Here is a 14,767-nt window from a genome sequence, read left to right on the forward strand (position 1 = left end):
CAAGAGCATATGCACACTAGAACAACCAAAATAATGTGAGCGGATCGGGGGGAGGAACACAATTGGAAGACCTACACAGACTGACTTCAAGACTTAATATAAAGCTATAGTGTCAAGCTAGTACACTACTGGTGTAAAGAAAGACAGATACAGCAACAAAATAAAATAGAGAACTAAGAAATAGACCCACACCTGTCTGATTGTTTGATTTTTAATAAAGACAGCAAACCATTCAACTGGAGAAAGGAAAGTTCCATACGTGGTACTAAAAAATTTGGACATATTTTTGAAAGTAAGCCTCAACCTTATTTCATACCATACACTAATACTAACTTAAGATGAAACTTGCAAGTAATAAGTAAAACTATAGATCTCTAGTGGAAAACATGATTGTTTTTGCAACTTGATGCAGCTCAAAATTTCCTAGATAGGTTCCTGAAAGGAACTATAATAAAATAAAGCTTTACTAAGTTGATTTCATCAATATTAAAAACCTCTGCTCTTTTAGAAGACATTTTAAAAAAATGAACTAAGTTGCAGAGTAGGAGAAGTAATCATAGTCTTTTGTCTGACAAAGCAATGGTATCCATATTAAGAAAATGACTCAGAGAAAATATTCACAAAAGTCTTGACATAAGATTATCCAGATGGGCCTATCTCAAGGGTCCTTGTAAGAAGGTTATGTGACGATGAAAACAGAAGTTGGAGAGAGGATTTGAAGATGCATAGAAAATGTTAAGAAAGTCATAAGAAAAAAATATATTTACAGTACTTCCCTGTATCTATTGATACTGTGGGTTCACATCGTCCTCCCATGCGGCATTAACAGTAAAGAACCTACCTGCCAATGCAGTGAGACATCTGCCCTGTGTCGGGCAGATCCCCTGGAGAAGGGAATGGTGACCCACTCCAGTATTCTTGCCTGGAGAATTCCATGAACAGAGGAGCCTGGCAGGCTACAGTTAGGGGGTCGCAAAGAGTTGGACACAGCTGAAGCGACTTAGCATGCGTGCATATGCATCAATATTGTTTTAAATGATACAAACCACTGTATATGTTATATGTATTGCTAACACTAGATATCCAAAATGAAACGATAAATGGACTAGAGATTATCATACTAACTGAACTAAGAAAGAGAAAGACAAATATCATAATAATATCATTTATCTAATCTAAAATAGTAATCTAAAATATGGTACAAATGAACTTAGTTACAGAACAGAAATAAACTCACAGACATAGCAAATAAACTTATGGTTACCAACGGGGAAGAAGGAGGTAGGAGAAGAATTAATTAGAGGAGTTTGGGATTAGGAAATATAAACTACTATATGAAAAATAGATAAACAAAATAGATAAACCTACTTTCTAACACAGGGAACTGTATTTAGTACCTTGCAATAAACCATAATGGAAAAGAATATGAAAAGGAATATATATATTCACTTTGCTATACGTCAGAAGCACAACATTGTAAATCAACATTGTAAATCAACTATATGGCATTAAAAATTAATATTATAAAAAACTGAAAAGATAATGTGAAGAAAAAAATTCACATTTATTTACAGGTATAAGGATTCATACATGGGTAAAAAAGAAGCAGCAATTCGCTTTATCACAGCCCAGTGTAACTGATATGATTGTTTCAGGGTAGCCTAGCCTATACACTAATGAATGAATCACTATAAAATTTTTGTGACATACGGTATTATAGTCATATTTACATTTCAGTATTGGAAACATTGTTACACCTTTTAAAAACTACTTACCTGTGATGATACACTATTATGCAGTTTCTTCAGTTATGAGAGAGACATACAGTACAGTGATGTAATTGTTTGACAGCAAGGTTATAAAACAGTAAGAAAACTAACACATTATTAATTTTGTTAAATATTACCTATGCCTGTATAAGGATAGACTAGCATCTACATATACTTGACGCATTCATGACTTACCTTATTCTTAGCTTTTTTTGATATCTTAAGGCTACATGGTTCGCCTGCAAGTTTTTTCAAATTGTTTCAAATCTCCAAAAAATTTTTCCAATGTATTTATTGAAAAATATTCATGTATGAGTGTGACCCAAGCAGTTCAAACCCTTGTTATTCAAGGGTCAACTGTATATATTTCTCCAAATGCATTGAATGGTAGACTTAAGATTTGTACCTTTCACCATGTGTAAATTTTATTTTTAAAAAAGTACTGTAAATAATATTGAACTATAGTTGATAATTTATACATTGAACTATTTGGAGTGAAGGCTCAGGACTGCAGCTTCTTTTGAAATTCATCAACAAATAAGATAGATTCACGAATGCATATCATTGGTAGCTCAGATGGTTAAGAATCGGCCTGCAATGCAGAAGACCTAGGTTTGATCCCTGGGTTGGGAAGATCCTCTGGAGAAGGGGATGGGAACCCACTCCAGTATCCTTGCCTGGAGAATTTCATGGACAGAGGAGCTTGGCAGGCTACAGTCCATGGGGTTGCAAAGAGTCAGACACAACTAAGTTACTAGTACAACAACAACAACATGGATGAATACAGTGATGGACAGATGTGTGAGAAATAAATATAGTACAATGTGTAATTTAGATTACAGATGTTGGATATATGTGTACATTTCTTTCAGGTTTTTCTTATATGTAAAAATCGTTAGATTTTTCATATATGTAAAATCTTTAGAAAATATATAGAAATTAATTTTTTTTCTATGACATTGTATAAACCATATCTTTGTTAAGCTAGATTTATTTGTACTTGGAAGACCAGTAAACTAGGTTCTTTTCTATCCATTTACACTGGAAATTAGAATATTCCTATCCTTGTTTAATGAGTAGTTAACTGAAAAATGGAATTTGTGAGATGTAAAAGCAAAACGGAGAAGGCGATGATGGCACCCCACTCCAGTGTTCTTGCCTGGAAAACCCCATGGATGGAGGAGACTGGTGGGACGCAGTCGGACACGACTGAGTGACTTCACTTTCACTTTTCACTTTCATGCATTGGAGAAGGAAATGGCAACCCACTCCAGTGTTCTTGCCTGGAGAATCCCAGGGACAGAGGAGCCTGATGGGCTGCCATCTATGGGGTCACACAGAGTCGGACACGACTGAAGCAACTTAGCAGCAGCAGCAAGGGCAAAACATTCTTTTTTAGTACCATAGTGTATACACTACTCAAAGGATTATCGTCTAATTCCTCTCATTTCAGCTGACACAAAGATGCTTAGACTTTATTTATTAAGGTGTAACCATGACAAGAAAAAGTCTCAACAACCCAGGTAACCACGATGGTGTGGTCACAAATTTCGAGCCAGACATCCTCGAGTGTGAAGTCAAGTGGACTTTAGGAAGCATCACTACAAACAGCTATTGGAGGTGATGGAATTCCATCTGAGCTATTTCAAATCCTAAAAGATATTGCTTTTAAAGTGCTGTACTCATTATGCCAGGAAATTTGGAAAACTCAGCAGTGGCCACAGGACTGGAAAAGGTCAGTTTTCATTCCGATCCCAAAGAAAGGCAATGTCAAAGAATGTTCTAGCTACTGTGCAGTGATGCTCATTTCACGTGCTAGCAAAGTAATGCTCAAAATCCTTCAAGCTAGGCTCCAGTAGTACATGAACCAAGAACTTCCAGATGTACAAGCTGGATTTAGAAAGGCAGAGGAACCATAGATCAAATTGCCAGCATACTCTAGATCATAGAAAAAGCAGGAGAAATCCAGAAAAACATTTACTTCTGCTTCATGGACTACACTAAAGCCTTTGACTGTGGATCACAACTAAATGTGGAAAATTCTTAAAGAGATGGGAATCACCACCTGAGAAACCTGTATGCAGGTCAAGAAACAACACTTAGAACCAGACATGGAACAATGGACTGGTTCAAAATTGAGAAAGGAGTATGTCAAGGCTGTATATCTTCAGCCTGCTTATTTAACTTATATGCAGAATGTACATCATGCGAAATGCTGGGCTGGATGAAACACAAGCTGGAATCAAGATTGCCAGGAGAAATAACAATCTCAGATACGCAGATCTTACCACCCTCGTGGCAGAAAGTGAAGAGGAACTAAAGAGCCTCCTTAATCAAGGTATAAGAGGAGAGTGAAAAAGCTGGCTTAAAATTCAGCATTCAAAAAAGTAAGATCGTGGCATGCATTCCCATCACTGCATGGCAAATAGTTGTGGAAAAAAATGGAAACAGTGACAGTTTATTTTCTTTGGCTCCAGAATCACTGCAGATGGTGACTGCAGCTCTGAAACTAAGAGACGTGTGATCCTTGGAAGAAAAGCTATGACAAACCTAGTTGTTGTTGTTGTTCAGTTGCCAAGTCGTGTCCACCTCTTTCTGCCCCATGGACTGCAGCATGCCAGGTTTCACTGTCCCTCCCATCTCCCAAGGTTTGCCCAAGTTTGTGTCCATTGAATTGGTGATGCCATCCAACCATCTCATCCTCTGTCGCCCTCTTCTTCTCCCTTCAGTCTTTCCCAGCATCAGGGTCTTTTTCTGTGAGTTAACTGTTCACATCAGGTAGCCAAAGATTGGAGCTTCAGGCAGTGTATTAAAAAGCAGAAACATCACTTTGCTGACAAAAGTCCATATAGTCATATGTATGGTTTTTCCAGTAGTCGTGTTTGGATGTTAAAGTTGGACCATAAAGAAGGCTGAGCACTGAAAAATTGAAGCTTTTGAACTGTGGTTCTAGAGAAGACTCTTGAGAGTCCCTTGGACAGCAAAGAGGTCAAACCAGTCAGTCCTAAAGGAAATCAGCCCTGAATATTCACTGGGAGGACTAATGTTGAATCTGAAAGTCCAATACTTTGGCCACCTGATGCAAAGAGCTGACTCACTGGAAGAAACTGATGCTGGGAAAGATTGAGGCCAGGAGGAGAAGGGGACAACAGAGGATGACATGGTTGGATGGCATCATCTACTCAGTGCACATGAGTTTGAGCAAACTCCAGGAGGTAGTGAAGGACCAAGAAGCCTGGTGTGCTTCAGTCCATGGGGTCACAGAGTCAGACATGACTGAGTGACTGTACAGTAACAAACCATGGCAAATTGCAGTATCCTGTTTACACTTGAATTGCTTTTTGTAATTAAGTGTAATGTTACATTGGAGACGGAAATGGCCACCCACTCCAGTATTCTTGCCTGGAGAATCCCATGGACAGAGGAGCCTGGTGGGCCATGGTCCATAGGGTCACAGAGAGTCAGACACAACTGAAGCGACTAAGCCTGCACATAATTTGAGGAGTTTTGTTTTCAAAGATCTCATCAAGTTGTTAAAAGTACAGGTATTTTCCAGAAAGTAAATACATTTTTTTGTAAATATCAGATTTCTAATTGTCAATTGAGGAACCTCTTCTCCATCCTCCTTCTGCTTGTAACCTCTGCTCAGCATTTGTCACATTTTTCAAAACTCTTCTCTTCTTAAATCATCACTTTTGATTGTTTCTTCTCCATCGTTTTTATTATCTCTTCTTCTATCTAACTGTTTCTAGTTCCCAGGGATTTTCCCCCCTCATCCTCTTTAACTCTTACCTATTTTCTGGATAATCTTATCCCTTTCCACGATTTCAGTTAGTGTCTGTAGGCTAGTCACTCCACAGATCTGTATGGAATTCTATTTTTCATTCCTTCCCTAAATCCAGTTAATAATAGTAACTGTAACTTGTGAAGAGTTCTCTTTTCTCATTACTGGAATTTTTTTCCTACATAAAATCAGAGTTAACAACAAAAATCTATTGGTCATGTTACTTACCTATTTTAATCACTTTTAACTTCTTGTTATCTTCTTGTCTATAGAATAAAATCCAGACTCTTTTATCTAGCAAACGAGACTACTACCATTGTTCTTCAGACTAACTAGCCACTTTCCTCACTATTATTAATACTAAAACTTCTCAGCTCTGTGCCTTTACGCGTTATAGTTCCTTCCTGCAACTTCTCTGTAAATGTCATTCTCCCCACACTTTCTTTATGCCTCTAGCATGGGAAAAATGGTAGTACTCGGATATTAGTTGTGCTTCTAAGACACATTCATATGTCTTTAGTACCATTTACCATGTTGTATAGTACATTGTTTCTTTAATTAAATCATCACTAGCATAATTATACCATGAGTTACTAATCAAGTAAGTATTAAACTCGAATTTAAGTTGTCCATCAGTATCTGATGAGATTTTGAGATGTTAGCTAAATTTACTCCTCTCTTTTCTGAACTTAGAACTGTCTAAGACAAACAAGAGTCAGACGGGTATCTAATGCCAGCTCTATCTCTGATAGAGATGAAGTGAAGTCAACTTGGATCTGAGCAGTGATGGCTGATAACACGACTGGCCATGGCACCAAACATTTCTCGCCTCCACACGTCCTCATAATTAACAATCCGACCTCTGAAAACTGATCTTGGTTCAGTGTGAAAAATAGAATCAAAATTGAAGAAAAACGCTTACAAATATTCCTAAAATGTTTACTGTACCACAGCAGGATCAAGCAACAAAAAAGGGCCTACTACAATCATAGGCCTGCAAGTAGCTTCCTCACTAATGTAAAATCTGTGGCTTTGTTTTAAACTTGAAACACTTCTGAAAGTAGGTTTCTCTTTTTGACATTAAAATAATGGTTATCAATGAATAATGTCATAAAGATTGTTATATGTCATTGACTGCTTTAAATTGAGCTATAAATCTTTAGCTTTTATGGCCTTTGATTAAATGTTTTTCACCTCAACTTCCAGTAAAATTGTCATCGCATTTAAATTTTTACCCTTAAAATGTTAACCTGTTGGTTAAAATTTCTTTTGGGGAGTGTGTGACAATAATAAAATTTAGAAGTAAATGTTGTTGCTAAATTTTTTGTAATTAAAAAAAATCATCAGTAAGTTCTTAGACTGTATTTTTTTCTTTACAGAGTAGCCTACTTAAATGTATAATTTCATTATTGCAAGTTAGGATAACTTGATAACAATTTAGATAACTTTATCTTCTGATAAAATAATGAACATCTTTCCTAATTAAAAATAGTCATTTCTTTTATCAGGAAGAGAAGTGATGAAATTGAGGTTATCTTTACTTTTTCATAATTATGTAACAAACATTTCATGCAAAAAGCCTTTGAATCTCAGAATAAACAGTCTGCATTATTATGTTTTATGACAAGACAACTAACTGAATGTGTCATATGATGCAGTCCCTTACACTTTGAAGCAATAGATGGGACAACTCCAAGCAAGCATACACTTTATGAAATACGCTGCTACTTACAAATGGCCTGTTTGAGATTATGCATGATCCCTTTCAAGTGTTCTTATGTTCACTAATTCATTATTATGGACTCTTTTATTTTCACTTCTGCCATGCTTCTTAAGAAGAAAGAATTTCACAGTGTACACTTATTATTATTTTCCAGTTGAAGATGAGGTTGAAGCTGAAAGGGTTCTTTTTTCCTATGGCTATGGTGCTAATGTTCCCACAACAGCCAAAAGACGACTAAAGCAAAGGTAAGATCAATATATATTTGTTATACTTATCTAGTCAAGCTAGATGTAATTACATTCTGCTTTTTGATAATGTACTAAGTGGAGTGACAAAGTTACTGTATTTCTTCTTATGCATAAATATTACATTGCTCATGAAACATAGCATAGTAAGTAATAATCATGCCTGTCATGTATTTTTAAGTAGACTGTAAGTGTACATTAGAATTTTCCTCGAATTGGATTCAATGATAATGGCAGCATTTAAATTTTTTCAGGTTAAAATTAGCAAATGTATTTCCTTTGTTCCCTTGTTTCATATTCACCTGCGTACATTCCTTGACTTATCCTTGAAAGAGAGAGAGAGAAAAACTAAGAGAGAGATAGAGAGCTAGTATATATGCACTACTCACTCAGTCGAGTCTGACTCTCTGCAACCCCATGGACTATATAGCCCACCAGGATCCTCTGTCCATGGGATTTTCCAGGCAAGAATACTGGAGTGAGTTGCCATTTCCTCCTCCAGGGGATCTTCCCAACCCAGGGATCAAAATCGTGGCTCCTATGACTCCTACATTGCAGGAGGATTCTTTTACTGCTGAGTCATCAGGGTAGCCCAGCAGATATATTGTGACTGAAAATATAAAAGACTTTATGAAGACCAAGAAAATTTTTAGAAGATCCACTAGTTATTTTGTGAAATACTATTTATTTAAGGTATATCAAGATAAAATTGTACCTATATTAATTGCTTTTCTAGTTGACCTAACTCCTTTCTCCCACCTAAATTCATCCTGCTTTGCAAAAAGAGTCCCATTTGCTACCATAACAAATCTAAATGTTTCTATCAGACTTCTGAGCCCTTCCATGTAGCTCTACTTCTCCAGCCTTATTTGTCTCTCAACCCAAAATGATGGTAGTATATCTCCCTGCCTATGAACATCTATTTTCCATGTAACCACATAACAAGCATTTGTCTTTATCTCGCTAGCTCTCCTTCCTATATTGCTTCCCCAGCCAGATGGAAAGATCCTCAAGGTCAGCAAGTACACCTTATTCTTGTTTATTCTCCATTGTCTCTACCCAGCATGGTGTGAGATAGCTAGCAGAATTGTCTCTTCATCTGAGTATTTGAGGATTCAAAGCTGCTTGTTTATCTGTTGTTTTTATATGAATTGATTTAAACATTTAGAGACATTACATACTAAGTAAGAAAAGCAATTAATCTTAACTCTAATACTTCTATAGAAGCTTTGGCTCAGAAGATAACATGTCTTTCTGGCTATCAAAAGTGATGTAAGATACAGGTCATTTTATGAGAGGTAACAAAAAGATGCTTAGAACTTGTGTTTCCTACTAGTTACACTAAATAGATCAAGGATAGTTGACTACTAGATAAAAAATTGTAGCTGGAATGGTTAATTCTGTTTAGTGAAGATGCAAGTATTTCTAAATTATGTATTATTTGAAAAATTGGGTGTAATCCCATTCCATTCACATTCTTCCCCGAGTCCCTCCAAGTTCACTAAGGGTGACCTAGGATAGTTTATCATTTTCAGAGTATCTCTGTATTTGAGGATTATATTGCCAGGGGAAAACTAGAAAAGTAATTTTATGGGCAAGCAACTTTTTTTTATCAGTGGCAAATGATTGATAAAATGCTAAACATTGAAATTTGAAGGAAAGAGTTCATAATCTTCTTTATTTTAGAATCCAATTCCTTCACATGCATCTTGTTCACAAGGAAGAAAAAATTTTCTCTTGTAAGGTTTCTTTTGGTAGCCCCAAATGCTGAGTTATTCTAAAATTGAAAACAATTATTACTATTACCTTAATATTTTTGGGGGGGAATTTCCAAAACAGATGTTGATTTCTTACGATTTAGACTGGAAATATAAAGAACCATAACTGATTCATATTCTGCATAATCTTAACTGTCTGTCCAAATATTTCTAAAGATTTTATCACTGAGCTATCTATGTGCCTTGAACAAGTGCCTAATGGGCATGCTATTAATACCTCCTACCAGCTGGTGCCAGGCATTCTTCTCATGATGAACCAGAGGGTTATTTTGAGGAAGTGCTTCTCAGGTCATCTAAATGGAGTGAAGGGAAAGTAAGTCTGGAGAGCCAAAGAGGACATTTATGCATTCCTTTTCCCATTCATTCAACAACTTTTATTGAGTACCTACTGTACGCACAAAGTTGACCCATGGCAAAGAAAATCCCTTTTGAGGATCTGATGCATTTCTGAAGTTCGCAAAGTCCTTATTTGATTTCCTAATGGATATTTGTAAAGAAGTAAATGGCTTTGTGCTTTAGGTTTAATTTATTTAAGATTGTTGTATGGCAGAAACCAATACAGCATTGTAAAGAAGTTATCCTTCAGTTCAAAAAAAGATGAAAGCAATATAATCTTCTAGAAAATTTATATTTAATTCATCACATTTGAAATTACAACAATGGAAGCTTAAGGTGACTTATAAAATAACAGAATGGCCAATGAGATATTTGCATAACAAAGTTTCCATTATACATCAGCCCATAACAAAGTGTATTGAAATTTCAAAGGAGCTTGTTTCACATCTGCTATACAATATACCCCATTCATACAGTGTTTGATTTGAAATCTCATATATTCAGCAACCAATTCCCTGGTTGGCTTAGTGGTAAAGAATCTGTCTAACAAAGCAGGAGATGCAAGTTCGATCCCTGGATAGGGAAGATCCTCTGGAGAAGGAAGTGGCAGCCCTCTCCAGTGTTCTTGCCTGGGAAATCCCATGGACAGAGGAGCCTGGCAAGCCACATTCCACAGGGTTGCAAGAGAGTCAGACCCAACTTGGGGACTTAGCAACAATATTCAACAACCAATTTAGGTATTTCAGGGTAGCACTTAATTGGAGGGGGTTTCTGATTATAAAAATAATACATGTTTATTTTAAAAAATTAGTAAAATTACCAGTAATCCTGCTATCCAAAGATAACCATTCAAAAATGTATACAGATAGATATATTTTTCTGCATATTTATGGTGTTATTGTATGTAACTTAGAAGTTTAACTTTTTGTCTTCTAATTTTACCCTGAACATTTTCTTATATCATTGGATATTCTTCAAAAAGGTAAATTTTAATGGTTATTCAAAACTTTAGTTTGTAGGCCTTCTGTTTTTAAGTGCCATATTGCTGTTGGTAAATTGACAAGTCACTGAAAATTTTCACTAGTTACCTATTGCCACTTAAGGCATATTATGAAATTAAAATGAGAAAATGGATGCAAAGTTCATCACGGTGAATGCCTGGCATCGAGTAGATGTTCAAGTGAAGTTTGTTATGTTAGTTAATGTTTCTTAAAGTAAATTGATCAAGCCATTGATTTTAGAGATAAAGCCAGTGTTCCAAAAATGCTGGTGAGGCATAATTTGAATTTTCATTTAAAATAATTTTGTCTTATTATAATGAGACCCTCTTGAAATAATTAGTAGAAACAACCCCTGGACATGAAACTAGTTTGGAGATTCACATTCTTTAAGTCAGTTTCTTAAAACAGATCATAATGGCAGTTTCCCATAAAGAAGTGACAAAACTAACATTTCAAAATTAGTTTGAAAAATAAATTACAGAAATGTATCCTAAATGCAATATAATTGTTAAATAAGGTTGCTCCCAGTTTGAATTTTCAAGAGAGATATGTGCAATAAATATTGTATTAAGCTTTCTGGGTCAAAGTCATGGAAAGTTAAAAGGGCTTAGACAATTAAAGCAGATTAAAATAAAATAAGCTCTTCTTGACTTGACTAAACTTGAAAATCTGAAGTAATGTTTTTGTTTCGGTCATGATTGTTTTGAAAATAGCAAACAAGATTTTCTGGTTACATGTTTTGGTTATGCTCTTTAGCTTGTAACACTACATGGGCAACACCCAGGCACTAACGTGGTCCTAGTGTGTGCATCTCTATTTGTTTTGGCAGACCTGAATGTGGAGACTTTTCTGAGGGTTTTTAAACCTTTCAAATTGCAAGATTTACTGCATACTGTTGACCTTTGTTTTAGTTTCTGTCTAGTTTTATAAAGAGCTTTAAGTTCAAACTTTCACAGTAGACTAACCTTTATAATAAAGGAAAAAATAACACAGAGGGAGCTTTTCTTTTCTCTAGCAGACTTTTGAGCATAAAGTAATTTTGTTTTCCGCTCCTTTATTCTCACATATGTGAGTTCTCATTTTTGTCCTTAGAGAAGAGTTGTGCTTATTTCTTTTGGGTTGGTTTTAGGAATAGTCCTTTAAAAAGCTACTGCTAATCAACTTGAAAGTTTAACCCTACAGAAAAACTAGAAAAAGACATAAAACTATAGGTAATCAGAATATACCACTATTTATTTAGTCCCTGTAACTTCCAAGAAAGTGGGCAGTGCAGGGAGCAACCTGATGCTTTCTGAAGCTGAAATCATTCTGGCCTGTGTGTCCTTTTTTTTTAACCATTTCTTCATGCCAGTTCTTGTCTGAGACAGAACTCTGACCTTCTAAAACTGAAAAAGATCAAAAAGCCAAATGTTATTTCAGAGTATGTAACTAATTAGGAGATATCTGAGTATATTCAGTTAGTTATATAAGTTTTGGTAATACTAAGTGAAGTATCTGGTATTGAAGGACTCAAGACAGAGCGTCAGTCACCCACTGTGCTTTGATAATTCAGATATGAGTGAAGGTCGATCATGTTCACTTTGGCTGGGCTATGCTTCTATGAAATTGTGTGTGATAATCAAAAGTACTGACATCCATTGACAAATCCAAAATGGTAACTTTTATTTGGAGTCAAGAGTTGCTGAGGAAAGCTAAGAGATAACCCATGAGGAATTAATTTTAGCATATAACAGGTAAAAATTTAGCTTAAAATTTAAATACAGAACTATACTCTGGTGGTATTAGTTTCTGATTAATGTCAAATTTAATCTTGGTGCAGGTAAAAAGAATCACATGGCAATTATGTAATTACAAAGAAGAATTGAATGCTGTACCTACTGTAATATCCCAACAAAAGCCTGTAAAAGCAGTGCTTTCTTGAGGAGTTCAGTACTGAATAAATAAATAGCCTACCAACCAAACTTTAGCAGGAGTCATTTTCCCTGACTGTATCCCTGGTTACTCATTATAAAGAACTCACTATAAATACTTGTTTTCATTGTACATGCATTGTAGTTAAGGAGACATAAACTCAGCTTAGTTAAGCAATTCTTCATTTGTCTTGCCTTGAATTTCAGTTAAGCTAAAATCGCGTTCTCTCTTATGACTTCTAATATCCCAGATTTCTAAAAGCATCCACCCATAACATCAAACTACTCAGCACAGCAATATGCCACATTTAAATACTTAGGAGGTTGAAATATAGAAGCCATCACAGGTGAATTCGGCCAAAAGTTTAGGGAAGAGCTAACACTTATCCTCAAAGTCTTCCAGAAAATTTCAGAGGAAGGAGAACTCCCAAACTCATTTTGCGAGGCCACCGTCACCCTGATACCAAAATCAGACAAAGATACCACAAAAAAAGACAGTTACAGGCCAATATCACCGGTGAACGTAATGGAAAAATCCTCAACAAAGTTCTAGCAAACAGAATCTAGCAACAAATTTAAAAGATCATATATCATGATCAAGTGGACTTTATCCCAGGGATGCAAGGACTCTTTAATATATACAAATTAATCAATGTGATGCACCATATTAACAAATTAAAAGATAAAACCATATGATCATCTCAGTTGATACAGAGAAAGCTTTCAACAAAATTCAACACCCATTTATAATTAAAAAAAAAAAAAACCTCTGCAGAAAAGTAGGCATAGAAGGAACATAACTCAACATAATATAGGTAAGGGGCCAACTCTTTCTAACAGTGTGGACTACAGGGCGCCAGGCTTCCCTGTGCATCACCAACTCCTGGAGCCTGCTCAAACTCGTGCCCATCAAGTCAGTGATGCCATCCAACCATCTCATTCTCTGTCATCCCCTTCTCCTCCTTCGTTCATTAGGGTCTTTTCCAATGAGTCAGCTCTTCACATCAGGTAGCAAAGTATTGGAGCTTCAGCTTCAGCATCAGTCCTTCCAATGAATATTCAGGACTGATTTCCTTTATCATAGACTGATCTGACCTCCTTGCTGTACGAGGGAGTCTCAGGAGTCTGCTCCAACACCAGCATCAATTCTTTAGTGCTCATCTTTCTTTGTGGTCCAACTTTCACATACATACATGACTACTGGAAAAACCATAGCTTTGGCTTGATGAACCTTTGTCAGCAAAGTATTGTCTCTGCTTTTTAATATGTTATCTAGGTTGGTCATAGCTTTTCATCCAAGGAGCAAGCATCTTTTAATTTCATGACTTGAGTCACCATCTGCAGTGATTTTGGAGCCCAAGAAAAAGTCTCTCACTGTTTCCATTGTTTCCCCATCTATTGGCCATGAAGTGATGGGACCAAATGCCATGATCTTCATTTTTTTTTTTTTTTTTTTTTTTGATCTTCATTTTTTGAATGTTGAGTTTTAAGCCAGCTTTTCACTCTCTTCTTTCACTTTCATCAAGAGGCTCTTTAGTTCCTCTTCACTTTCTGCCATAAGAGTGGTGTCATCTGCATATCTGAGGTTATTGATATTTCTCCCTGCAATCTTGATTCCAACCTGTACTTCTTCCAGCCTGACATTTCACATGATGTACTCTGCATATAAGTTAAATAAGCAGTGTGACAATATACAGCTTTGACGTACTCCTTTCCCAGTTTGAAGTCAGTCTGTTGTTCCATGTCTGGTTCTAACTGTTGCTTCTTGACCTGCATACAGGCTTCTAAGGAGGAAGGTCAGGTGGTCTGGTATTCCCATCTTTTTAAGAATTTTCCACAGTTTATTGTGATCCATACAGTCAAAGGCTTTAGCATAGTCAATGAAGCAGTAGTAGAGGTTTTTCTGGAACTTTCTTGCTTTTTCTATGATCCAGTAGATGTTGGCAATTTCATCTCTGGTTCCTCTGCCTTTTCTGGGGCTTCCCTGGTAGCTCAGAGGGTAAAGCATCTGCCTGCAATGCGGGATACCTGGGTTCAATCTCTGGGTCAGGAAGATTCCCTGGAGAAGGAAATGGCAACCCACTCCAGTATTATTGCCTGAAAAATCCCATGGATAGAGAACCCTGGTGGGCCACAGTCCATGGGATCGCAAAGAGTCAGACACAAATGAGCAACATCACTTTCTTTCTTTCCTCTGCCTTTTCTAAATCCAGCTTGAACA

General features: G+C 36.3%; 1 protein-coding gene across 2 annotated transcripts in view; it reads left to right on the forward strand.

Annotated features, from left to right (window-relative positions):
- Positions 1–14,767, forward strand: part of PIBF1 (progesterone immunomodulatory binding factor 1) — a 217,917-nt gene that overhangs the window by 125,606 nt on the left and 77,544 nt on the right. For both annotated transcript variants that reach the window (XM_065901893.1, XM_065901894.1), the window contains exon 13: positions 7,431–7,521. In XM_065901893.1, the coding sequence (XP_065757965.1) occupies positions 7,431–7,521 (91 nt within the window). The remainder of the gene's footprint in view (positions 1–7,430; positions 7,522–14,767) is intronic.

The sequence above is a fragment of the Muntiacus reevesi genome, chromosome 11 (assembly GCF_963930625.1).
Source record: "Muntiacus reevesi chromosome 11, mMunRee1.1, whole genome shotgun sequence".
NCBI lineage: Eukaryota > Metazoa > Chordata > Mammalia > Artiodactyla > Cervidae > Muntiacus > Muntiacus reevesi.